We start from the raw sequence: 26,838 nt of genomic DNA on the forward strand, positions 1-26,838 counted from the left end.
GAGAACAACAACTAAAGGGGCTGGAAGAAGCCCCAGGTAATCACTCTGTGCCTCTGTCTGCCATTGCCCTGGGTGAGTCTGTGGCTATCTGTACTCTGGCTCACCTCCCCCCCCCCCCCCCCCCCCCTCCAAACTGCAGCTCCCTAACACCTGTGACACTCACTTCTGGCATCAATCAGGGCTGTGGAAGGCAGTGGTAGAACTGGAGAATTGTGGAGTCAAAGGGTTAAGCATCCTAAGGTTCTTGGGGGGGGGGGGGGGTTAGTGTATAGTAGCCAGCGAGATTACAGAGATTACATACACGCTGCTGCTGGGACAAGCACAGGGAGAGGAGGACAGCGTCTGGCTGGACATGCCACAAACATCAGAGTTGCGCGTTATTCTGAGTACAGGGAGAGGAGGAGGAGGACAGCGTCTGGCTGGACATTCCAGAGCCGCGCTTCCGAGCTCATGTAAGCTGCTCGTACTGAGAGAGGAGGACGACAGGACAGCGTCTGCAGGACCTTCCGAGAGCCCTGCTTCCTCTCTTCACTCAGAGCTCATGTGTGAGCTGCGTAACGTCTCCTGCATTCCCCACCCCTCCACACAACTGCCGGGAGCTGAGGAGGTGGGCGGAGATAGTGTCTCTGAGTGACAGCGGCTGGCTGCAATGATACAGCCACCGCTGATCACTGATGAGCCGCACAGAATGGGATAATTTTACCCGGGCGCTCGGGGGAGATCAGCCGGGCGCTCAGAAGAGACCAGCCGGGCGGCGCGCCCTGGTAAAAGGCTCTGGGGAGAACACTGCCGTGGGATGGAGGACGACGGGGGAAGCCTCGATAGGAACTAGCTCCCCCCTCCCGAGGTAAATACCCCCCAGGGGCACTTTTTTTTGTTACAGGTTTTCTTTAATCAGTACACTATCCAGCCACTATAAGCACAAATGCAAATCCCATTCTGTTTGGTTAGTGCTGTGCTTGTGCCCATTTTCCAGCACTGCGACCCTCTGAACCAATTGGACAAAGGCTTGTCAAATAGAGCTGAGCTCACATTCGTGTACCGGCGCGGGCGCACTGCACAGGTGGTAGACGTCTTCGCAGTAGCACGGAGCAGCCTGTGCACAGCTTTTACCTCCATGCAAGAGTGGCTCAGTGCATCTGCGCATGCATCGGCCATCAGTGCGGCCACGCTACTGTCCATCAACAAGCGAAGAGGTCCCAGCACGCAGCTGTGGGCTAAGGGAGGGTAGGAGACGCCTCTGGAGGGTACAGGGGTTCCCTCTACTTAAAGGACAACTGTAGTGAGAAGAATATGGAGGCTGCCATCTTTATTTCCTGCTAAACAATACCAGTTGCCTTGCTGTCCTGCCGATCTATATGGCTGCAGTAGTGTCTGAATCACACCAGAGACAAGCATGCAGCTAATCTTGTCAGATCTGTAAATAATGTCAGAAACATCTGATCTGCTACATGCTCGTTCAGGGTCTATGGATAAAAGTATTAGAGGCAGAGGATCAGCAGGACAGCAAGGCAACTAGTAATGCTTAAAGTGGAAATTAACTCAGAACATCCTCTCTGCTCTAAAAGATACACAACAGGATAACTACCTTTAAACAAAAAGCATCTTTGTTACAGCTGATACAAATCCTAAAATAAATCTGCAGTGTGTCTACTTCCTGCTTTCATGGAAGCAGACATTAACTTCCTGCGCTTTCAAATGAGCTTATCTGCCATGGCAGTCATGTGACACGGAGAGATCAAATTACAACTTGTGATTAGACACAAGTAAGGGGGAATTACACTTTTTTTTTTTTTTTTTTTACTGTCAGAGCAGAGGGAGGAAAAAAAGAAAGGCAAGGTGGGTCTTAAAAAACTTAAAGTGGATCCGAGATAAACGTTTACTCATTGCATAATTGTGTTCCTTTCATATAGTTTATAGGGCATTCCTCAAACCGAATACTTTTTTGTTTTGTTTTAATACTCTAATTCCCTATAAACTAAACAAGCCTAGCCCACAGCTTCCGCGAACCTTGGCATTCTTAGACTCATGTAGCAAGGGCTTATGGGAGATCAGTCTGGGCAGGAGGCGTTATGTATGTATAGCTATCTACACACAGTGAAGACAGGAGAACGACCGATCCATTAACCTACCTCTGATAGGAACTAACGTCATCATTTAACCAGTCCTCAAAAGCTTTGTCACCAGGGGGGCCTCCCGCGTTCCCACTTCCTACGTTTGAGCTGGAGGACAAGGACACAAATAATTTACTAGAAACTATATCACATGACCACCTACAGTCACACGACAGGAGAAGAGACGAAGGGGAGGGTCCTTACCGATGAGATGGGCCACCCATCACCTTGGGTTGAGGAGGAGTCCAGTTCCGGGCCGGAGACGTCTCCTCTGACCACTCCCGGCCTTCAGAGAGTGTGGCAATCTGGGGAGAGATCATGAAAATACAGAATGTTGGGTTTTAAAAGCTTAACTATAAACTTAACTATATGGCTCAACGTATTAGAGTCAGATAATCAGCAGAACTGCCAGGCAATCTGCATTGTTTAAATGGAAAAAGAAATATAGTAGCTTGTGTAATACTCACACATCAGGTTCCATTGAAGGACAACTGTAGTGAGGGATATGGAGGCTGCCATATTTATTTCCTTTTAAGCAATACCAGTTACCTGGCTGTCCTGCTGATCTTCTGCCTTTAAAACTTTTTGCCATAACCCCTGAACAAGCATTCAGCAGATCAAGTGTTTGACATTGTCAGATCTGACAAAATTAGCTGCATGCTTGTGTCTGGTGTGATTCAGACACTACTGCAGCCAAATAGACCAGCAGGGCTGCCAGGCAACTGGCATTGTTTAACAGGAAATACATATGGCAGCATTCATATAACTCGCTTCAGTTATCCTTTAAAGAGACACTGAAGCGAAAAAAAAACCTATGATATTATGATTTGTATGTGTAGTACAGCTAAGAAATAAAACATTAAGGCCTAGTGCACACCGGAGCGTTTCCGCTGCGGTTTGCGATCTGCTTGCGGGTGCGGATCCGCTAGGGTAATGTATTTCAATGGGCTGGTGCACACCAGAGCGGGAGGCGTTTTGCAGAAACGCATACTCCCGGGCTGCTGCAGATTTTGGATTGCGGATGCGTTTCTGCCTCAAAGTATAGGAAAACCGCAAACCGCTCTGAAAAACGGCACTTCAGAGCGGTTTGCCAGGCGGTTTTTGTTACAGTAGCTGTTCAGTAACAGCTTTACTGTAACAATACATGAAATCTACTACACCAAAACCGCTACACAAAACCGCAAAACACTAGCTGAAACGCTGCAGAAAAATAAGAAAAAGCGTTTCAAAATCTGCTAGCATTTTGCGGATCTGCTAGCGGTTTTTGGTGTGCACTAGGCCTAAAGGTGGCCATACACTGGTCGATGTGCCATTAGATCGACCAGCTGACAGATCCCTATCTGATCGAATAGGGATCGTATGGCTGCCTTTACTGCAAACAGATTGTGAATCGATTTCAGCCCGAAACCGATCACAATCTGTTCAGCTGCTCCTGCCGCCTGTCCCCCCCCCCCCCCCCCCCCGTATACATTACCTGAGGCTGGCTCCCGGGCGTCTTCTCCGCACTGCACCGCACCGCTGTTCTTGCTCCATCCCGGCGCTTCCTGTGTTACTCCGTGACCAGGAAGTTCAAATAGAGCGCCCTCTATTTCAACTTCCTGGTCACCGGAGTGACACAGGAAGTATAAGCGTACACTGGGACATGCGGAAATGCGGTGCAGCGAGGAGAAGAGGACCCCGGAGCCAGCTTCAGGTAATGTATACATGCTCGGATCGGGCCCGAATCGTACGCCGCAAGCGACGCGCTCCTACCGCCGGGTGATCGAGGGTAATTTCCCGCACGGCGCGATCGACGGACCGATCCGATTTCGGGAGGGAATCGGATCGGCGGGTGCGTTTAGCGCAAGCGATTGGCAGCAGATCCGATCCCAGGATCGGATCTGCTGTCGAAACGGCCGTGAATCGAGCCAGTGTATGGCCTGCTTAAGATCAGATACATCAGTCTAATTGTTTCCAGTACATGAAGAGTTAAGAAACTCCAGTTATCTCTATGCAAAAAAGCCATTATCTCTACGGAGAGGGCTGTTTTATGACTTTTATTATCTCAACTGTTAAGGCCCATACACACGTCGGATTTCCGCGGACGGGTCGTTTGAACGTCCCGTCGTTCGCCCGCTAAATCGGGCGTGTGTACAGACTATCGCTCGTTTAATAAGAGTGGGTTTGAGCGATCCGCCCGGCGGATCGCTCAAACTCACTCATCAAACGAACGATAGTCTGTACACACGCCCGATTTAGCGGGCGAACGACGGGACGTTCAAACGACCCGTCATTCGCGGAAATCCGACGTGTGTATGGGCCTTTAGTTAACTATTTACTTTTCCTCTGGCAGAGGAGAGGTCATTAGTTCACAGACTGCTCTGAAAGAATCATTCTGAATGCAGAGTGTTGTGTAATCTGCACATATTAGAGAATGATGCAATTTTAGAAAAAAACACTATATACCTAAAAATAAAAATATATTTTCTTTGCTGCTAATCTTCTAGTAATTATTCATAGTACACAACCAATTCATTATATCATATTTTTTTTTCGATTCAGTGTCTCTTTAAATGGGACTGCAGCTAATGGACACTCTAGGACCTGACACCCTGAGAACCAATCAACTGGCTGTCTGCGTGTTCTGGGTCAGATTATAGAAGTCACATACAGTCAATGAAACCTCATCTGTATATTCCGTCCAGATCAATGTGACCCCCATGCTCAGTGTTAGAAGCTCACCTCGCCGTCATTTACTAATTTCTTGCCTGGTTTCCAGACAATAACATCACTTTGCAGTTATATATCCTTGTATTTATTGAAATGTGTGTATATATATATGCTAGCAGAAAATATAGAAACAAAGCAGAAGTCCGCTTATTAATGTCTCACACTGCCCCCCTAGTGACAAGGGGCCATAAGTACATATTAAAATGAACCTCTGGACTAAAAATCTACTCAGCAGAACTGAAAAGACTTGGTGTTTCTTTAACAGTTTCACAGCATCAGAACTGTTTTTCTCACCAAAGCCTCATTTGTAGCTGCATTTTTAGCTAAGCTCCACCTATCAAAGAAAACTGCCCGGGCTTTTTTTCCCTGATGCTGTGCAGAGAATGATAAGATTTCCTATGTTGTTATTCATGTTGCCTAGCAACTGGGAGGGGTGATCAGCACACAGGACAGTTGGAACTGTGTCTCATGCTCCCTGTCACCTCCTTTCAACCAAAAAGATGGCTGCCCTCATAAAATCAAACTTTTGCCTGTTCTTTTAAAACAGGGGGGGTAAGAGATTATATTATCTATTTTTCAGGGCTGTGGAGTCGGAGTCGTGGAGTCGGAGTCGGGCAATTTTGGGTGCCAGGAGTCGGAGTCAAGAAAAAATGCACCGACTGACTCCTAATGAATTTGTAACTGTAATTAAAATAGAAAATATGATAAAATGTTCTATTTCTCAGATAATAGTCATTAAAAATAATGTATATATACAGTAATAGCTGTGCTTAGTCCACAAAAATGAAATAAACCAATCAAAATTAGTAACTTGTGCTGCTTCAATAAAGCAGTCCCCGTATTTTTAAGGTCAGATATACATATCTGATTGTGACTGTATATATGATGTGTACACAGGAATCTCTTATATATGTTACGGCCAGAACCCGAAGTGTGGCCACTTCTAGTTCTGGCCGGCCACTTCGGGTTCTGGCCGGCCAATGCGCGAAGTGGCCGCAGCGCAGCGGCCAATGTTAGAAATGGAATGTTTCCTTTTAATATTAATATAGTTTTCCGGCCGTCTCTGGCCAAAATGTAGCAAAACCGTTCGTTCATTTAATGAAATGAAGCTGGCGGCTCCGCCTCCTCTCCTCCGCCCCTGCCTCTTCTCTCTCTCTTCGGGCAGCCGGCGGGGACACGCGTGTCCCCGAGAGTCGTTCGTGGCGCCAGGAAAGCAGAGCGGGGAGGCTGCAGACATTGCTTCTGCCAGCACCCGCTCTGCAGGGACGAACGACAGGATTGCCTGCCGCGACGAACGACTCTGGGGGGGACACGCATGTCCCCCCGCTGCCAGTATCGGGGAGAAGAGAGAGAGGCAGGGGCGGAGGAGAGGAGGCGGAGCAGAAGCCGGGCGGCTTCATCCTTCTACATTGCCGCCAGCTTCATTTCATTTAATGAACGAACTGTTTTGCTACATTTTGGCCAGAGACGGCCGGAAAACTACATTCATAATAAAAAGGAAACATTCCATTTCTAACATTGGCCGCTGCGCTGCGGCCACTTCGCGCATTGGCCGGCCAGAACCCGAAGTGGCCGGCCAGAACTAAAAGTGGCCACACTTCGGGTTCTGGCCGTAACATATATACTAAATAACATCTATGCTGTAAGAATAAAGCCTGATGTGTAGTTGTCTCTAATAGAGATAGTCAATGAGATGCAAATAATTCTGCATTGATGCTGATTTATGCAAATGTATGCACCCCCTTTGCTGATGAAATCAAATAATTTGATATGTTGTTAAAATTTGGTTTGGTGACTACAAATTAAAGGGTACCTGAGACGGATGAAAAGTAAAGATTTATACATACCTGGGGCTTCCTCCAGCCCCCTTCAGGCTAATCAGTCCCTCGCTGTCCTCCACCACCCGGATCTTCTGCTAGGAGTCCTGGTAATTCAGCCAGTCAGCGCTGTCCGGCCGCATGCTGCTCCCACAGCCAGGAACATTCTGCACCTGCGCAATAGTGCTGCACAGGTGTAGTATGCTCCTGGCGGCGGAGTGTGTGCATGTGCACTACGCCCGACTGGCTCAAGTACCTGGACTCATAGCAGAAGATCCAGGTGGTGGAAGAGGACAACGAGGGACTGATTATCCTGAAGGCGGCTGGAGGAAGCCCCAGGTATGTATAAAACTTTAATTTCATCTGTCTCAGGTTTACTTTGTTACACAGTAGTACTATACTCTACATATGCACTCCGCACAGAGCTGCAGGGAATCCACTGAGAATGTTGTGCACATTGAACAGAGAGGTGTTGTCTATCACCCATAAACCTTGTTCAGATTGTGCATGAAGAATGTGTAATAAAGGAAGAATCTCCTCATTCCCCTGCAGAGTACATGTACCCACACTTACATTGCCTAGGGCCTGATAGATGTTCTTTGTTCCGGTTTGTACCTTTTACAAGTACTCTTACCAAGGACTAGTTTTAGTCTAAAGGGAATAAATATAGTAGTCTACATATCCTTCTCACTTCAGTTGTCTTGTAAAATTCCTAAGCGTTGGCAGTTAAGAGATGAATTTCATGTTACATACTTTTAATCAACAAAATTGTAATATGCAAATTAGAGGAGTCGGAGTCGAGGAGTCGGAGTCGGTGGAATCCTAAACTGAGGAGTCGGAGTCGGTGGATTTTTGGACCGACTCCACAGCCCTGCTATTTTTATTAACATAAATTACAGTATGTTTGTTTAGGATGAAGTTCCTCTTTAAATACACCTTACAGCAGCACTAATTAGAAGCAAGGAATTATAACACGTAAGAAATAAAACAAAAATTGGCTAAAATAAAATTTGCCTGGAACACTTGCAAGCCACTAAATTGGCAGCTAAAGGGTCAAAAATGAAAACCGGACCGAAAAGCGCTCTGCAGTTGATCTCTGCCCATAAAGGACACACATCTTTCCTATTCTGCTTCATCTTACTGAGCCATAAAGTAGCAGTGGGAGGTTACAGAAATGGGAGGGCAGACCCCCAGACAGCAGATTATGGGCCTAATTTATCAAGCTGCTAAAGCAGCGCAGCTTAATGTGAAGGAGCGCCCGCTTTGCCTGCCCTATGTAAGGAGCGTGCTTTCCTTAGTTACATGCTTTGCTTACATAGCAACGCACGTAACTTCTGCGGGCGGTCCTGAGAGGTATTGTCACCGTGATACTTCACTTGCAGGCACTATGATGCTAATTTATATAGCTACAAATAGCTTGATGAATCAGGCCCTATGCCATTACTGGGGCCAGAGTGGGTAAACTCACCTTGTCTCTGTACAGAGCCGCTGGTTTGCTGTTGTATTTGTCCTGCAGGTTCCAACAGGCGTCATAATCGTCCTGCGACTCCAGGAACTGGCGGAACTTGGCATTGCCTCCGGCCTTCATCTTCTCCAGCTCCACATCTTTCCACTTGTCCATGGTCACCGAGCGTACAAAGCTGAAAGATACAGCACCGAGAATCAGCATCAAAACATCAGAGATGCTGCAGGACAGAAAGCCATTTCGAGGACACCCAGGTCCTTCAGAGATGCTGCAGAACAGACAGCGGTTTCGTGGACACGCAGGTCCTTCATCAGTGTAACAGCACAAGATCTCAGGTCCACAAAACGGCTGTCTGTTATGCAGCAATGATGATTTGATAATAAGTTACATTGAACATCAAGGATTGTTCAAAGCCTGCTCCTATACTTTACTACTAACAGGGTGATACTAGGGCTGAACGGTTTGGCGGTTATAAACCAAGACCGCGATTCCAGTTAAGACTATCTAGTGAGCGTCAGTAGCCGTGGTTTTCCCCGGCGCCTGCTGTCTGTTCCGTGCAGCTCTGCCTACAACCTCGCCGTCATAAGGGAGAAATCCAATGAATGGGAGAAGCTGGCTGCTGGACTGCTCTGTGCACTACAGCTCCGCCTACCGCCGCAGTCATCCCAACGATTGGTGAAGCTGTGTGCTGCTCTGGATCCGCCCCCCGCATACGAATCCACAGGCTCCAAGTCCGGCACACATGCATTATTGCATTGCTCTGTGCAATAATCGCACAGAACACGCAGACCCGCCACCACTAACTCCTTCCCCCCTCCCTCATAAAGTGCAGTCCATAGTGTTCAGCCCCCGCTAGCAATATCAGCAATATAAAACAGCTGTAGCAACAAGATACTGCGCTCATACAGATAATATGACCGTAAACTGAGCTTTATCACATATAAGGCAAGCTTCATACAACACAAAAAGAAAAAAAAAAAGTCTCTAAAGGACAATTCAGACAAGTAGATGGCTCCTCCTTGATGTATACCCCATCAATATGTAGCTTTATAGAAAAATAGGTAGGTGCTCAGAGAAGCTTGCACACAAATAAAAAATCTCTTATAACTTTATTCCAGCAGGATCCCCCCTTCAGATACAGACTCACAGGCACTCGCTGTACGTTATAGGTGTGGGACGTGATTGGCGTTAGCCCCGCCCTCCGCAGGTACTGGTTTCTGTGAAACCAGTTAACTACTGTAAAAGGAGAGCTGTGGAGAAGTCCTAGGAGGCTCGCCAGTGGGGCTGTGGGGTGGCCAATACCCAAGAGGTGAATATGGGCCCTGAAGGTGGCAGCATCCGGTGAGTCTGTACATAAAGGAGGGGGGGGGGGGGATTCTGCTGTATTAAAGTTATAAGAGATTTTTTATTTGTGTGCAAGCGCCTACCCATTTCACATATCACAGACCCCGCCCCCAAACACTGGCCATGCATGCAATTATATCACCCTAAAAGTATTAAAATAAATGGTGGGGCCGGGCAGCTCAAGCTGTTATTACGCCAAACTTTCGTCAGCTCAGCCACTAGGATTGGAGGCCTTCCTTAAGCTCTCAGACTGCACTGGCCTGTCAGTCAAGCTTCAGCCAATTAGCCAGTCATTAGTACTAAAGCCTTATTTTCAAGAAAATCGTGAATCAAATTGAAATTTCTGACAGAAATCTTGCAATTCAATCTTTTCCTAAAATCGTTCAGGCCTAGGTGGCAGTGTTCTCCCCAGATTTTTTTTCCAGCCAGGTGGCATGAAATAGTAGCCGGGTGGCATGAAAAAGTAGCCGGGTGGGTTGAGATGAAAATGCAGGGCAACTCTGCTTACAGCATAGGAGGAGGTGAGCCGATGACAGCCGGGTGGTCACCAAATCTAGTCGGGTGGAGCACCCGGCTAAAAGAGCCTGGGGAGAACACTGAGGTGGTACTGTCCTCCTTTGGGTGATCACACACCACACATCTGTACTGTGCAAATCCCACTGCCTATGGACTCTTCCCTTCCCATACTAGGCAACCCAATGAGCCATCAGTGCACCCAGCTAATCAGAGACAGTTACATACTGCCGATTAACCGCTTGCGGATGGCAGTAAATCTACGCCCGGTCTGTGTCCTGTTATTCCTGCCAGGGTGTAGATTTCAGCTTGCTGTGCTGACCCGACGCTCTCACCGTTCTGATGTCGCTGCAGCTCGATCGCTCTGCTGTCTCGCTGGCAGCAGAGCTCCACGCGCTGGTCAGGAGCTGATTTTATTGGCTCCTGACCCTGTGATCACTGTGAGCCAATCACAGCGCTGTTCTGGGGAAATAAAAAGTCTCTGGTCCTTAAAGGAAACAAGACAAAAAAAAAAAAAAGAAGAATAAAAAAATTAGACATTCCTGGAGCGTCTTCCAGGCCCCTTCAAGCTCATCAGTCCCTCGGCGTATGAACCCTCCGCTAGGGGGGCCAGTAATTCATCCACTCAGAGAAAGTGCTGAATGCTCCCCCTTTCACCAGGAACGTTCTGTATCTGCACAGTACTACTAACAATGCGCAAAATGCTCCTGTCAACAGGAGCGGGACGGGGGAGGAGCGGGCGCGAATTATCGAGCCGCCTAGAGGAGGATCCAGGAGGCGGAGGAGAATGGCAAGTGACTGATGAGTCTGAAGGGGGCTGAAGGGTCCAGAGGTTTCCTTCTACTGAGGCAAGTATGACAGTTCCCATTTTTAAAGTCACAGGCTTTCTTTAAAGCGCACCTGAACTTCCTCTCTGCTCTAAAAGGATAAGCAACAGCATAATCTTTAAAGAAAAACATTGTTACAGCTGATACAAATCCTGCAATAAATCTGCAGTGTTTCTACTTCCTGCGTTCATGGAAGCAGACATAGGGTTAACATCCCGTGTTTACCAATTAGCCGCTCTGTGATTATTCCCAGATGAGGGGGGCAGGCTAAACTCTCTAAATGCATACAGGGTGCATTTCTCGCCATTTTCCTTCTGTCCTGTGCAAGAGTTCAGGTCCACATTAACTAGAAGGAGTCTCACCTGAGATGAACCCCGAGGCCCCGATGCTTTCCAGAACATTCCAGACATATCCAGATCCCGTATGTCACGCTGACCCACTGAGGATTAAAGGCTCCGCACTCAAAGCATATCTGTAAGAGAGAGGCACTGGTGAGGATTGCCTGACACAGAATACATGTGCTTACCGGTTGCTTGAACCGGTGCTAAAATAACACCAACCCCTCGGAGGAGCAGCAGCGCCATATGCTACCCATCCTGCACCTCCCAGCGACTTTCTGATGTCCTCCCCCTACAGGTCACTTGACACGCCGGGAACAATGCAGACCCCAGGAAAGCCGCTGGGAGATGCTGGATGGGTAGCAGATGGTGCCTGGAGAATTGGTGAGTTATTTCTGCACTTCAAACATCCCGCCCCCATTATTCCCCTCTGTGATGCCGGTTAGTCGAGACTTCCCAATGCCCGTTTCAGATAACGGGGACTTTACTGTACATTTACTGAGTGGTGCAAAATATTGATTTTTTTTACAATTCGTTTGAGTTTAAGCCTGCGTTAAGCGAGGCGTTACAGTATACCTGAACGGACATGTTATATACTGAGACAAACATGGCTATACATAGTACCAATCCTACTTAGAACCAGGGGCCCGATCCAAGTTTCATATGAAGCAGAAGCTTTACACCTGCGAAGCGTGCGCACCCTTGATGCCACCTCTCTCCCATGCTTTCAGCTCTGAAGGAGGGATCAGAATAATGGAAAGAAGTCTGGGAAACGCAACAGCTAGAAGTGTCGACAAGGGTGAGTTAACACTTTCCCCCCTTACCCACCACCAGGGAACTACATGTCTAAAACTCATAAGCTCATACTTACTTAGAACTTGCCTGTGTTTCATTTTTATTTTTATTTTTTTTTACACTGCATAATAAGAAGCCAAAACATTTTTTTCTGGCAAACAAAACAAAAAAAAACCTAAATACTGCTGATAACACTGATACCAGGATGATTCCCTAAAAGTAAAAAAGGTCATTACTGCATTTGCCTGTGTTAGTGCTGAATGAATTAAGACTTTACGCCACACTGACATGGCTGCTGTGTACACTTCAGACTTAAAAATTCAGCCCATAAATTGAAAACATTTACTGACAAAGTAACGTATTAAAACGTCATGGTTTAGCCTGTTAACGGCAACATGACGTTTTAATACGTCGCGCATTCCCGCCGCCGCTCCGCACGTGTCCGCACCGCTACCGCCGCCGTTTCCATCGGGATCCCTTGTTAAGTGATTGGGGAAGAGGACCTAACGGTCCTCTACCAAATCGCAATGCGTGAAGTGAATGGACGTGACCGCGAACAGCGGCCACCTCCATTCTTAAAACAGGAAACTGTTTCAGTTTAATAAAGTGTACAAAAAAAAAAGTGATCACTTCATTAACGGGAAAGTGTTCACTAGCGCCATCTTGTGGCCAGAAAGTATATTACACACAAGCACAAACATACTATGTAAAATATACAATATTAATAAAATAAATAACACTTCCACCCCCCCACCTTTAAAAAAAAAATACTTGTAAAAAAATCAGCTTAAAATCAATAAATAAATAGTTGACTAAGGGAAAATTAATTTTATTACATAAGAGTTTAATTATGGCTAAAACAAAAACAAAAAAAAAAAAAACAGAAAAATAACACCTATATTTTAACCACTTCACCACTGAGGGGTTTTACCCCCTGAGCACCAGAGCAATTTTCACCTTTCAGCGCTCCTTCCATTCATTCGTCTATAACTTTACTATTACTTATCGCAATGAAATGAACTATATCTTGTTTTTTTCGCCACCAATTAGGCTTTCTTTAGGTGGGACATTATGCCAAGAATTATTTTTTTCTAAATGTGTTTTAATGGGAAAATAGGAAAAATGTGGGGAAAAAAATAATTATTTTTCAGTTTTCGGCCATTATAGTTTTTAAATAATGCATGCTACTGTAATTAAAACCCATGAAACGTATTTGCCCTTTTGTCCCGGTTATAAAACCATTTAAATTATGTCCCTATCACAATGTTTGGCGCCAATATTTTATGTGGAAATAAAGGTGCATTTTTTTCAGTTTTGCGTCCATCCCTAATTACAAGCCCATAGTTTATAAAGTAACAGTGTTATACCCTCGTGACATAAATATTTAAAAAGTTCAGTCCCTAAGGTAACTATTTATGTATTTTTTTTAATTGTAAATTTTTTAATTTTTTTTTAATTACAAACAAAAAAAAAATGGGGAGTGTGGGAGGTAATGAGTTAATTTTATGTGTAAAAGTCATTTATTTGTATGTGAAAAATGTGTAGGGTGTAGTTTACTATTTGGCCACAAGATGGCCACAGTAACTTTTTGTTTTAATGCAACCTCCAAGCTTCCTTCCGGAAGCTTGGAGGAAGAATAAGGAGGCTGGACACGTGAGTTTTTTCTCACAATGATCGCGCTGCCCATAGGAGAGCAGCTGATCATTGCGGGGCTTAGATCAACGAACGGGAATGGATTTTCCCGTTCATTGATCTCTGGGCGAGCGGGCGGCGGCGGTTTTACTAGCGGCGGGCGGCGTGTTTACGAGCGGGAGCGCGGGCAGCGTCGGGAACGCGGAAAGTACGTGTTTCTCCGTCCCTGGTTTTTAAAGGATGGAAAAAGGGGCGGAGAAATACGTACGCGCGGGGGTAAAGTGGTTAAAATAATATATTGTCACCATACATTGTGATAGGGACATAATTTAAACGGTTTAATAATCGGGACAACTGGGCAAATAAAAAAAGTGTTGGTTTTATCCACAGGAGAATGTTTAATTTTAAAACTATAATGGCTAAAAACTGAGAAATAATGATTTTTTTCCCCATTATTTCTGTATTTTTCCCATAAAATGCATTTAGAATAAAAAAAATTCTTAGCAAAATGTACTACCCACAGAAAGCCTAATTGGTGGCGAAAAAAACGAGGTATAGATTATTTTCTTGTGATAAGTAGTAATAAAGTTATTATTAGGGAATAAAAAGGATGAGCACTGACAGGTGAAAATTGCTCTGGTCCGTTAGGGTAAAAACCCTTGGGGGTTAACTGGTTAAATAATATTGAGACTTTAAGAAAATTCTATTCATCATTATTACCACACACACACACACACACACACACACACACACACACACACACACACACACACACACACTTATTTATTTATCTCATAAGTGACTTGTCAGTTCAGGTTTGATGTAAAAGGCGGAGAGAAAATAGAACGCTGGTTTCCCAGCTGCGATAGTGACCCTCTGCCAGTAAGACGTTCGGAGTACGTGGCCCGATACATACGCAAAACCGGTGGATAATTAAACCCCGGGGAGCGACCAATAAAGTCCAGAATATTTTTCTGGAAGCAGGAAGCTTACGCATTCCACTAACACAAATGGTACGGGACACACAGGAAGTGACATCACTTAGGAAAACAAAACCAGTCACTAGACGCAGTGACGTCACTCAGTGAAAAAGAAAAAACTTGCCACTTACGTTGTTTTCATCTTGAACTCTGACCTCCTTCAGCACCTTCCTTGTCCGAGGACTTGCCATTGTTCTGCAAGACATCAAATATACCGTTATCTCCTCATTGTGTCTGGATCCTGCTATTCTCGCTAAAAATCTATCAGTAGAGCTGGTAATGATTCTACCTTGCTTGAAAATAGAATGCAAATTGTATGCAGGTAAGGAATTGGGCCAGACAGTGCAAACGTTGATTGGCCTATGCCCAAGCTGCATATAATTTGCACTGTAGCTCAAATTTCAGCTTATGATTAGAGTAAAAAGTCTGCCTCTTCCCCAGTTTCTGTATGCCCCTTACACACAAAAAAAAAACCAAAAGCAACAAAAAAAACCCAGCCTCCTAGAGGCCATTTTAATATCATTATACAGAAAAACACCACTGTGATATACTGTACCTTCCTCTGAGTGCTGTAAAAACAGCACAGGAGATTTGGGTGCAGCCGGAGCAACCACAGGCCGTAACAGGAAGTACGGCTATAGCAGCACTCAGTGAGTAATTTAGGCGCCATTGGAAGACGGAGCACAAATTACGATAAAAACGCTGTAATTGTTAGAAGCCGAATTACAGCTTACCCCCTGCTATCCATGGCAGCCTGGAAGGGAAATAGTAATTAGTGCCGCCGGGCCTTTTGCAGGAGCAGGGTAATCAGTTTATCCGCTTTACCCTGCGGCTGAATCATATGTATGCACTTTCCTCGTCTAGGTCACATGACTATAGAAGCATAGACCAATGAGAGTGGAAGATCACACCAACGCCCTATGAAGGAAACGGCTGTGAGTAGCGGCAGGGCAAAGAGGATCCACCCCCAAATGGGGAGGAACTTGCACCCAATAATGATGACCTGCTCCTCGGTTCCTCCAAAAGCATAAACAGCATGAACAGCTTTTCTAGCAGAGAGGCGACGCAGCACCACGTTGCCCCACGTTACATCTTTAAAGACAGGATGACTGCAAACAGATTACATTTGGCTGCTATATAAAAAGGATTCTAAAGATGTCTGATTCAGGATTTTAGGCACAGCGTTTGGCTCTACAGATACAGAGGATATGGTAGACATGGAGGAGGATAAATGGTGGCACAGAGGATATGGGGGAAATGGAGGAGGATAAATGGGGCAGAGAGGATATCGGGGGGGGGGGGAAGAATAAATGGAGGCAGAGAGGATATGCGAGGAAATGGAGGATAAATGGGGGCAAAGAGGATATCGGGGGGGGGGGGGAATAAATGGGTGCACAGAGGATATGCGAGGAAATGGAGGATAAATGGCGGCACAGATGATATGGAGGAAATGGAGGAGGATAAATGGGGCAGAGAGGATATGGGGGGAAATGGAGGAGGATAAATGGGGGCACAGACGATATGGCGGAAAATGGAGGATAAATGGGGGCACAGAGAATATGCGAGAAAATGGAGGAGGATAAATGGGGGCACAGAGGATATGGGGGGAAATGGAGAAGGATAAATGGGGGCACAGAGGATATGGGGGAAATGGAGACGGATAAATGGGGGCACAGAGGATATGGGGGAAATGGAGACGGATAAATGGGGGCACAGAGGATATGGGGGAAATGGAGACGGATGAATGGGGGCACAGAGTATGTCGGGCGAAATGGAGGAGGATAAATGGAGGCACAGAGGATATGCAAGGAAATGGAGGCACAGAGGATATGGGGGGGGGGATGGAGGAGGATAAATGGGGGCACAGAGAATATGGGGTGAAATGGAGGAGGATAAATAGGAGCACAGAGAATATGGGGGGAATGGAGGAGGATAAATAGGAGCACAGAGAATATGGGGGGAATGGAGGAGGATAAATAGGAGCACAGAGAATATGGGGGGAATGGAGGAGGATAAATAGGAGCACAGAGAATATGGGGGGAATGGAGGAGGATAAATAGGAGCACAGAGAATATGGGGGGAATGGAGGAGGATAAATAGGGGCACAGAGGATATGGGGGGAATGGAGGATAAATGGGGCACAGGGGATATGGGGGGGGGGGGGGTGGAGGATAAATGGGGGCACAGAGGATATGGTAGAAATGGAGGAGGATAAATGGGGGCACAGAGGATATGGGGGGGGGGGGGGGGGAATGGAGAAGGATAAATGGGGGCACGGAGGATATCAGGGAAAATAGAGAAGGGTAAATGGGGGCACAGAGGATATCAGGGGAAATGGAGGAGGATAAATGGGGGCACAGAGGCTATGCAAGGAAATGGAGGATAAATGGGGGCACAGAGGCTATGCAAGGAAATGGAGGATAAATGGGGGCACAGAGGATATGGGGGAAGGGAGGAGGATAAATGGGGGCACAGAGAATATGGTAGAAATGGAGGAGGATAAATGGGGGCACAGAGGATATGGGGGGGGGGGGGAATGGAGGATAAATGGGGGCACGGAGGATATCAGGGAAAATGGAGAAGGGTAAATGGGGCACAGAGGATATCAGGGGAAATGGAGGAGGATAAATGGGGGCACAGAGGCTATGCAAGGAAATGGAGGATAAATGGGGGCACAGAGGATATGGGGGAAGGGAGGAGGATAAATGGGGGCACAGAGAATATGGGCAATGGAGGAGGATAAAAGGGGGCACAGAAGATATAGGGGGAATGGAGGATAAATGGGGGCACAGAGGCTATATGGTGGTATAAATAAGAGATTATAAACAACATAACAGAAACATATAAACTATTCAAACAATAGCACAGGGGGACATTGAAGCCACCTATGGTGATCAGTATAATGAATGATCACAGCACACAGGGCACAATGGGTAGATGGGCAGTATACGAACAGACGTGGCACACAGGAGAAACTGAGTGTATATAATGGTCAGACTATATAATGACAGCCCATCATTTCTAATCATCCCCGGCAGGGAGGCGATGAATGAAGCGTGAAGCTCCTCCCCCTCCCTGGCGCACCTGTCGGGTCACGTGCGGCTGTAGAGCGGCTCCGGGGTTCGGTGCGGGCGGTGATGTCACTCAGGGTCCCTCTCACTTCGTCGCCATCTTCCGGCTACGTTGCAGCTTCGCTTTGCATTGTGGGAGAGGCCGGCATTAACCTGAGCGGTGCCGTCCCGAGAAGCCACGCCCCCTCCTAAGACTCAGCTCCGTACAACTCCTACGGCCCGACCCCTCTTCGCAATTAGCTCTGTACCCCTCCTCCGGCCCTGCCCCTCCTCAGGTCCGCCCCCTCATCAGCTTTAGCTCTTTACCCCTCCTTCGGCCCTGCCCACTCCTCAGCATTCTAGAATGACAGAACAGCTATGTGCTGTGGTAGCTTTTCACATTAGCGTGGATGGAGGCTGCTGGGGATTAACCAATGAGCAGCTACTGACTACTAAACAGCACAGCAGCTTGTGGGCCTGACTGGCTCAATTTCAACTCAGTGGAAGAAGGAAATGTCAGGATAAATTTGTCCAATAATGGTACAATCCCATGGCTGATCATTTCTGATCGCCGCGGTAAAGGTCAGGTGGGCCCCTTGACACCCACTAGGCCCCAAGCATCTGCCTATGTTGCCTGGTGGATGATCCTGCTCTGTTGCAGACAGTTTGCACTCTTCTTTTGCTTTGGCAGGCAGCCCTTCAGGATGTATGCAAAAAAAAAAAAAAATGTATTGGCATTTTTGCTCATTTCTGACTGGTTTCCATGGTGATGAGGCCCAGGAGTAGTGACTAGGAGGCTCGGGACCAGTGGGGGTCCCAGGTTTTCACACTTCCTGCCTCAGTTCCCCAATCATCCATCAGGCAACCTAGGCAGGTGCTTGGGGCCTAGTGAGTGTCAAGGGGTCCACCTGCCACCTTCTCTGACCTCTCTTTACTTCAGCTTACCAACAAGATCCCAACGGGGTCCAAAATCTATTACCTTGCCTAGGGCCCCATTACATCTTAATCCATCTCTGAGCGGCGCAGGAACACAGGTGTTTCTGTGCCCTCTTGTCTCATTCTGCCAGTCCTCCCGCTCCCGCCCCCCCCTCACATCAGCCTCACCTGACCACTGACAGATGTGAGGAGAGTAACGCAGGCGGGAGAAGTGAGACTGCAATGCATGCTGAGACAGGTGGCTATACTGCCTGCTTCCTTGTGCCGCTCTGCATGGGTGGAGTTTGGCAGTAAGGGGAAGAGGCACATGTGGCTATACAGCAGGTGGCATGCCTTTTCTGGGAGGAGCCTGACCATAACATTGGTGACTGGCACCAGTACGGGTGAGGTATGATGCTATACTTGGTGGATGTGGCTATACAGGTGTAACATGAACATTGCAATGGGGGGATGAAAGGTGACATTGTGGGGGAGGGTCATGTGATGGGGTTATATCACCTGTGGCAGAGGGTGAATATAGGAGTAGCTCATTGGGATTATTCTGGAGGGTCTCACATTTTGTTGCTACACTCCTGTGAGGAGGAGTCACTGGCAAGATAGTTCCACGGGCGTTGTGCTTTCCTCACATAATGCCCCCATTATGGCATTGTTCCCATACAGTGCCCCCATTATGGTGCTCTCCTCATACTGTGCCCCCACTATGGTGGTGTTCCCATACAGTGACCCCATAATGGTGCTCCCCCCATATAATACCCTCATTTTAGTGCTCTCCCCATATACTGCTCCCCATATAATACCCTCACTATGGTGCTGTCCTCATATAATGCTCTCCTCATATGCTGCTCCCATTATGGTGCTGTCCTCATATTATACCCCCCTAGGGTGCTGTCCTCATATAATACCCATTTATGGTGTTCTCCTCATATAATACCCCCCTTATGGTGCTGTCCTCATATAATGCCCCCCTAGGGTGCTGTCCTCATATAATACCCATTTATGGTGTTCTCCTCATATAATACCCCCCTTATGGTGCTGTCCTCATATAATGCCCCCCTAGGGTGCTGTCCTCATATAATACCCATTTATGGTGTTCTCCTCATATAATACCCCCCTTATGGTGCTGTCCTCATATAATACCCCCCTTATGGTGCTCTCCTCATATAATGCCCCCCTTATGGTTCTCTCCTCATATAATGCCCCCCCTAGGGTGCTGTCCTCATATAATACCCATTTATGGTGTTCTCATCATATAATACCCCCCTTATGGTGCTCTCTTCATATAATACCCCCATTATGGTGCTCTCCTCATATAATGCCCCCCCTAGGGTGCTGTCCTCATATAATACCCATTTATGGTGTTCTCATCATATAATACCCCCCTTATGGTGCTCTCTTCATATAATACCCCCATTATGGTGCTCTCCTCATATAATGCCCCCCCTAGGGTGCTGTCCTCATATAATACCCATTTATGGTGTTTTCATCATATAATACCCCCTTATGGTGCTCTCCTCATATAATACCCGACTTATGGTGCTCTCCTCATATAATACCCCCATTATGGTGCTCTCCTCATATAATACCCCCATTATGGTGCTCTCCTCATATAATACCCCCATTATGGTGCTCTCCTCATATAATACCCCCATTATGGTGTTCTCCTCATATAATCAGGGATGCTCATCCGGATCAGGGTACCCGGGTAAACGACCATTTTTACGCTATCTGGGTCGGATCCAGATCCAGATACCTGGGCCAATATCTGGATAGCTCTATGCGGCTATCTGGCCACATAATCCGGATACCCGCGGGTACCCGACGGATATCCGGATCTGGGTACTGTTAGGGCCGGATTTCTGGCAAGGCCACACAGGCCATGGCCTAGGGCACCATAAATGTAGGGGCGGCTCAGTGAGGGGCAGTAAAGCTGTTTTATGCAGCCATCCCTATCTACAAAGACAGCTTTATCCTTTGAACTCTCTGTCCTGTACTTGACTCGTCCCTGCACGACCTGTAAGCTCTATCCTGCAGGTACACATCATCCTAACTCTCATGGTGACACAATGGGTCCATCATTAATGAGATGGCAAACATAACATAAAAGTTCTTAAGGAAAACATAACTAATAATCTATACGCATATTACTAAAATAGTTATTGTCTGTGACATCCAATGATGGAAAGTAAGTAGAATTCTCATTGGGGCACACAGAGATAACAACCATAAAAACGGTATAGTTGGCCTTGGGCGGTAAAAAGTACAAATCCGGCCCTGGGTACTGTAACAAGAGAGATGATGTCATTGAGCCAATCAGAGGGCTCCCAGCCAATCAGAGGGCTCCCAGCAGAAGCCCTAGCAACCAATCACAGAGGGGAACTCTGGCAAGCCCCACCTGACCTCATTGAGCCAATCAGAGGCATCCCAGCCTAAGCCCTAGCACCCAATCCCACAAGGGAACCCTGCCCCCCCCCCCCTTCCCGTTTAATAGGGTGGGCTGGCATGATGAGACAGATCGCCCTTGCTTGTGTGGCTGGCTGGCTGGTCACTGACAGACTTGCTCCAGTGCTTTTGGCTTAGCAACTGCTGCCTGTATACAGTGATAAACCTAAAGCTTTGAGTGCTAAACACCTTCACTACACTATTGTTCTATTGTTTTTTTAGCTAGCTAGTGTAATTGTTTGATTTCATTCACTCAGTTAGGTCCTGTCTGTGTCTGTTTGTGTTGTGCAGGCCAGCAGAACAGTATCATACCTCCCAACTTTCTGAGATGAGAAAGAGGGATACTTAAGCCACGCCCCTGCCACACCCCTGATCCCGCCCCTGTCACACCCCTAGGCATGCATACCATAAAGATTTCATAAGAAAAATATGTTGTTTTATAATTCAAACCACACTGATCCTTTCTATCCTGGTTTATTTTCCTTCATATTAACATTTTAAAATTAGTAATATATCAATTTAAAGGATGGGAATAAAGCTTAGAGTCAATCAAACACATTTTTTAGTAGAGAAACATATAGATTTACATAGAAAGAGGGACAAAGTCCTGAAAGAGGGACAAATAGGGAGGAAAGAGGGACAGAGGGACATGGCTCCCAAAGAGGGACTGTCCCTCCAAAAGAGGGACAGTTGGGAGCTATGCAGTATAGGTTAGGGAATAGGATTACTGTGTTATTGTATTGTATTATATAGTTAGTTAGTACTGCAGTTAGTTGTTAGAGAGAGTAGTACTGTGTTAGCTTACTACAGATTACTGCAGTGCTGCTGTGCTGAGTATTGTCAGTGTGACAGTTATGGTGGCCATATATGGTACAATTTTTTCATCCAATCTTACCATTTCTATGTAGTATAAGGGTATATTAAGTGGATAAACTGAAAGGATAATTTAGGCAATTCCCTTATATTACATAGAAATGGTAAGATTGGATGAAAAAATTGTACCAAGTATGGCCACCATTAGACAGATAGTGTGCACTGGTCTGTCCTCTACTCTGCGGTCTGTCACTCCGTGCTGATTTGATTTAAAGTCCAACCCCGATTTCATTGAAGTAAAAGTACCCCACATCATCACGTATAAGTTGTACTATGTCTGCTGGCACTGGCAGCCAGGGGAGGGGCAGAAAGGGCAAGAGGACAGGGAGCAACATTACGGCCACCCTCAGAAGGTCTGGCGTGTCAGTGTCGACCCCAGCGGGCAGCCTACCCTCAGTCAGCGAGCTTTTCGCTCCAGGCGCCACGATTGAACTCAGGGCTGTTAGCCGCAAGGAGTTTGAGGAGGATGTTCTGGGTTTTGAGGAGGGGGGGTATGATGTTGATGATGGGATGAAGGACCGTGACTACCATCCACAGGATGGGGATGTCAGCTCTGACTCTGAGGAGGAGGATGCATCGGTGGGTTTGGCACGGAGGATCAGCATTGCAGACAGTGGCCGTGGAATACGGGACCCACCACATCCTTCTGCCGCTACCACCAGCCGCACCACTCAACCCCCAACCGCCACAGGGAGAAAAGCCGCAGCATCCCATTCAGGCCGCAGGGGAATCTTCACCTCCCCAATCTGGCAGTTTTTCACTCTGCCCTCATTGGACAGCAAGTTTGCCATATGCAATGTGTGCAAACTACAGATGAGCAGAGGTTGTGACCCCTACAGGTATGGCACCTCCAGCTTCATCACCCATCTGGCCAAACAACATGTTGAGCATGAAGAGTTCAAGAGGCTGAAGCAAGCTGGCGCTGGCTCCCACCGCCACGGTGCCACAGGCCACTGCTGCTATCCACCACCTATATTCAACCCAAAACACAATTGCGGTGTAATTTTTTTGGAGGTGTCTGGGCCGAAAACTGTAATGTCCCAGTTGTGCGATTGGACTTTGGACACAATGTGGGCTGCACGACCGCTGTCTGGAACCTAGTCCTGATGTTAATTGACAGCTTTTTTTTTTTCATTTTATGTCCACCAAATAATAAATTAGTGTTTCCCTTTAAAAAAAAAACATGATGCTACATGCATCATTTACCCTAAAAACCCTTTTTAAAGCTATTTAAAGGGCACTTCCGGGTTTTTCTATCCAGATACCCGAATAGGTCGGGTACCCGCGGGTAATTTGGTCGGATACCTGAATTCACTCGGGTATCCGCAAGGTCGGATCCGGGTACCTGAATCGGATCCAGATATCTGGGTACCCGGATCCGGGCGGGTATTAAAAAATACTACCCGAGCAACCCTGCATATAATACCCCCCTTATGGTGCTCTCCTCAAATAATACCCCCATTATGGTACTGTCCTCATATAAGGCCCCCCTTATAGTTCTCTCCTCATATAATACCCCCATTATGGTGCTCTCCTCATATAATGCTCCCCTTTTGGTTCTCTCCTCATATAATACCCCCCTTATGGTTCTCTCCTTATATAATACCCCCCTTATGGTTCTCTCCTCATATAATACCCCCCTTATGGTGCTCTCCTCATATAATACCCGACTTATGGTGCTCTCCTCATATTATACACCCCTTATGGTGCTCTCCTCATATAATACACCCCTTATGGTGCTCTCCTCATATAATACCCCCCTTATGGTTCTCTCCTCATATAATACCCCCCTTATGGTGCTCTCCTCATATAATACCCGACTTATGGTGCTCTCCTCATATTATACACCCCTTATGGAGCTCTCCTCATATAATACACCCCTTATGGTGCTCTCCTCATATAATACCCCCCCTTATGGTTCTCTCCTCATATACAGTGGTGTGAAAGACTATTTGCCCCCTTCCTGATTTCTTATTCTTTTGCATGTTTGTCACACTTAAATGTTTCTGCTCATCAAAAAACCGTTAACTATTAGTCAAAGATAACACAATTGAACACAAAATGCAGTTTTAAATGATGTTTTTTATTATTTAGTGAGAAAAAAAACTCAAAACCTACATGGCCCTGTGTGAAAAAGAAATTGCCCCCTGAACCTAATAACTGGTTGGGCCACCCTTAGCAGCAATAACTGCAATCAAGCGTTTGCGATAACTTGCAACGAGTCTTTTACAGCGCTCTGGAGGAATTTTGGCCCACTCATCTTTGCAGAATTGTTGTAATTCAGCTTTATTTGAGGGTTTTCTAGCATGAACCGCCTTTTAAGGTCATGCCACAACATCTCAATAGGATTCAGGTCAGGACTTTGATTAGGCCTCTCCAAAGTCTTCATTTTGTTTTTCGTCAGCCATTCAGAGGTGAATTTGCTGGTGTGTTTTGGGTCATTGTCCTGCTGCAGCACCCAAGATCGCTTCAGCTTGAGTTGACGAACAGATGGCCGGACATTCTCCTTCAGGATTTTTTGGCAGACAGTAGAATTCATGGTTCCATCTATCACAGCATGCCTTCCAGGTCCTGAAGCAGCAAAACAACCCCAGACCATCACACTACCACCACCATATTTTACTGTTGGTATGATGTTCTTCTGCTGAAATGCTGTGTTACTTCTACGCCAGATGTAACGGGACACGCACCTTCCAAAAAGTTCAACTTTTGTCTCGTCGGTCCACAAGGTATTTTCCCAAAAGTCTTGGAAATCATTGAGATGTTTTTTTTAGCAAAATTGAGACGAGCCTTAATGTTCTTTTTGCTTAAAAGTGGTTTGCGCCTTGGATATCTTCCATGCAGGTCGTTTTTGCCCAGTCTCTTTCTTATGGTGGAGTCGTGAACACTGATCTTAATTGAGGCAAGTGAGGCCTGCAGTTCTTTAGATGTTGTCCTGGGGTCTTTTGTGGCCTCTCGGATGAGTTTTCTCTGCGCTCTTGGGGTAATTTTGGTCGGCCGGCCACTCCTGGGAAGGTTCATCACTATTCCATGTGTTTGCCATTTGTGGATAATGGCTCTCACTGTGGTTTTCTGGAGTCCCAAAGCTTTAGAAATGGCTTTATAACCTTTACCAGACTAATAGATTTCAATTACAGTACTTTTGTTCTCATTTGTTCCTGAATTTCTTTGGATCTTGGCATGATGTCCAGCTTTTGAGGTGCTTTTGGTCTACTTCTCTGTGTCAGATAGCTCCTATTTAAGCGATTTCTTGATTGAAACAGGTATGGCAGTAATCAGGCCTGGGGGTGACTACAGAAATTGAACTCAGGTGTAATAAACCACCTTTAAGTTATTTTTTAACAAGGGGGGGCAATCACTTTTTCACACAGGGCCATGTAGATTTGGAGGTTTTTTTCTCACTAAATAATAAAAACCATCATTTAAAACTGCATTTTCTGTTCAATTATGTTATCTTTGACTAATAGTTAACGGTTTGTGATGAGCAGAAACATTTAAGTGTGACAAATATGCAAAAGAATAAGAAATCAGGAAGGGGCAAATAGTTTTTCACACCACTGTAATACCCCCCTTATGGTGCTCTCCTCATATAATACCCCCATTATGGTGCTGTCCTCATATAATGCCCCCCTTATGGTGCTCTCCTAATATAATGCCCCCAATATGGTGCTCTCCTCATATAATGCCCCCATTATGGTGCTCTCCTCATATAATGCCCCCCTTATGGTGCTCTCCTCATATAATGCCCCCATTATGGTGCTCTCCTCATATAATACCCCCATTATGGTACTCTCCTCATATAATACACCCCTTATGGTGCTCTCCTCATATAATACACCCCTTATGGTGCTCTCCTCATATAATACCCGACTTATGGTGCTCTCCTCATATAATGCCCCCATTATGGTGCTCTCCTCATATAATGCCCCCATTATGGTGCTCTCCTCATATAGTACCCCCTTATGGTGCTCTCCTCATATTATACCCGACTTATGGTGCTCTCCTCATATAATACACCCCTTATGGTGCTCTCCTCATATAATACCCCCATTATGGTGCTCTCCTCATATAATACCCCCATTATGGTACTCTCCTCATATAATACACCCCTTATGGTGCTCTCCTCATATAATACACCCCTTATGGTGCTCTCCTCATATAATACCCGACTTATGGTGCTCTCCTCATATAATACCCCACTTATGGTGCTCTCCTCATATAATGCCCCCCCCCCGGGTGCTGTCCCCATATAGATAATGCCCCTTTCATGCTTTCATGACGCTCCTCCTGGCCGGGCACAGGGTGGGGTAGTTGGGGGGCACAGTACAGCAGAGTATAGCTCTGGACATTAGGGGTCTCTCATGTCAGTGAACTTCCTGAGCCAGGTGACCCCTATTGTTGGCGGCATTATCCCAGGATGGCACAGAACACAATCCAGCTGCGATGTGTCACGGTGTAAAGTGCAAGCTGTGTACAGAAGGAAGTCTGAGTGCTGTGAGTTGTCCTTTCGCTCACCATAATGCATTATCTCTCTAATCTGCAGGCATGAGTCAGAATGCTGACTAAACACAGAGTCTGAACGCTATTCAGACATCTCGCTGCTAGACTGTATGTTTTGAAGAAAAACAATACGTATAAAACAGCTGCTCTTCCTATTCAATTTCTGGTTTAATGACACTTAGTGGAATTCTCCTTTAAGCATCTGCATGAGATTGCCATGTGTCATGTTTCTGCTGCGAAGTCATATTCCCTGCATTGCTGCTTCCCACTTTGAACACCAGATGGCAGCAATGCCCAGAAACATTTATAAATCTGAATTTGTGTCTGTTTCATAAAGGGGAATATGCTATAAGGCATTTTCCATAGATTAGACTTTAGATTTTATCAGGGCCGTATTTGGATATTTCACCGCCCACACCCACTGTCACCAACCCCGCGGTTGGGGGGAGCACAACACAGAGAGCACAGGACCAGTTCTCCACTGCTTGCCCATGTGGCAGCAAGGC

The 26,838-nt window shown here is 46.4% G+C and overlaps 1 protein-coding gene across 4 annotated transcripts in view; it reads right to left on the bottom strand.

Annotated features, from left to right (window-relative positions):
• ARFGAP1 (ADP ribosylation factor GTPase activating protein 1) overlaps positions 1-17,798 on the bottom strand; it is a 41,319-nt gene extending 23,521 nt beyond the window's left edge. For 2 of the 4 annotated variants that reach the window (XM_068263893.1, XM_068263894.1), the window contains exons 1-6: positions 17,619-17,798; positions 14,666-14,729; positions 11,152-11,261; positions 8,109-8,280; positions 2,319-2,419; positions 2,133-2,222 (exon numbers count right to left, since the gene is read on the bottom strand). In XM_068263893.1, the coding sequence (XP_068119994.1) occupies positions 2,133-2,222; positions 2,319-2,419; positions 8,109-8,280; positions 11,152-11,261; positions 14,666-14,725 (533 nt within the window). In that variant the 5' untranslated portion in view covers positions 14,726-14,729; positions 17,619-17,798. The remainder of the gene's footprint in view (positions 1-2,132; positions 2,223-2,318; positions 2,420-8,108; positions 8,281-11,151; positions 11,262-14,665; positions 14,730-17,618) is intronic. The other 2 variants (XM_068263895.1, XM_068263892.1) reach the window with 1 other exon arrangement.
• Positions 17,799-26,838: the final 9,040 nt, after the last annotated feature.

This window comes from Hyperolius riggenbachi, chromosome 12 (genome assembly GCF_040937935.1).
Source record: "Hyperolius riggenbachi isolate aHypRig1 chromosome 12, aHypRig1.pri, whole genome shotgun sequence".
Classification (NCBI taxonomy): Eukaryota; Metazoa; Chordata; class Amphibia; order Anura; family Hyperoliidae; genus Hyperolius; species Hyperolius riggenbachi.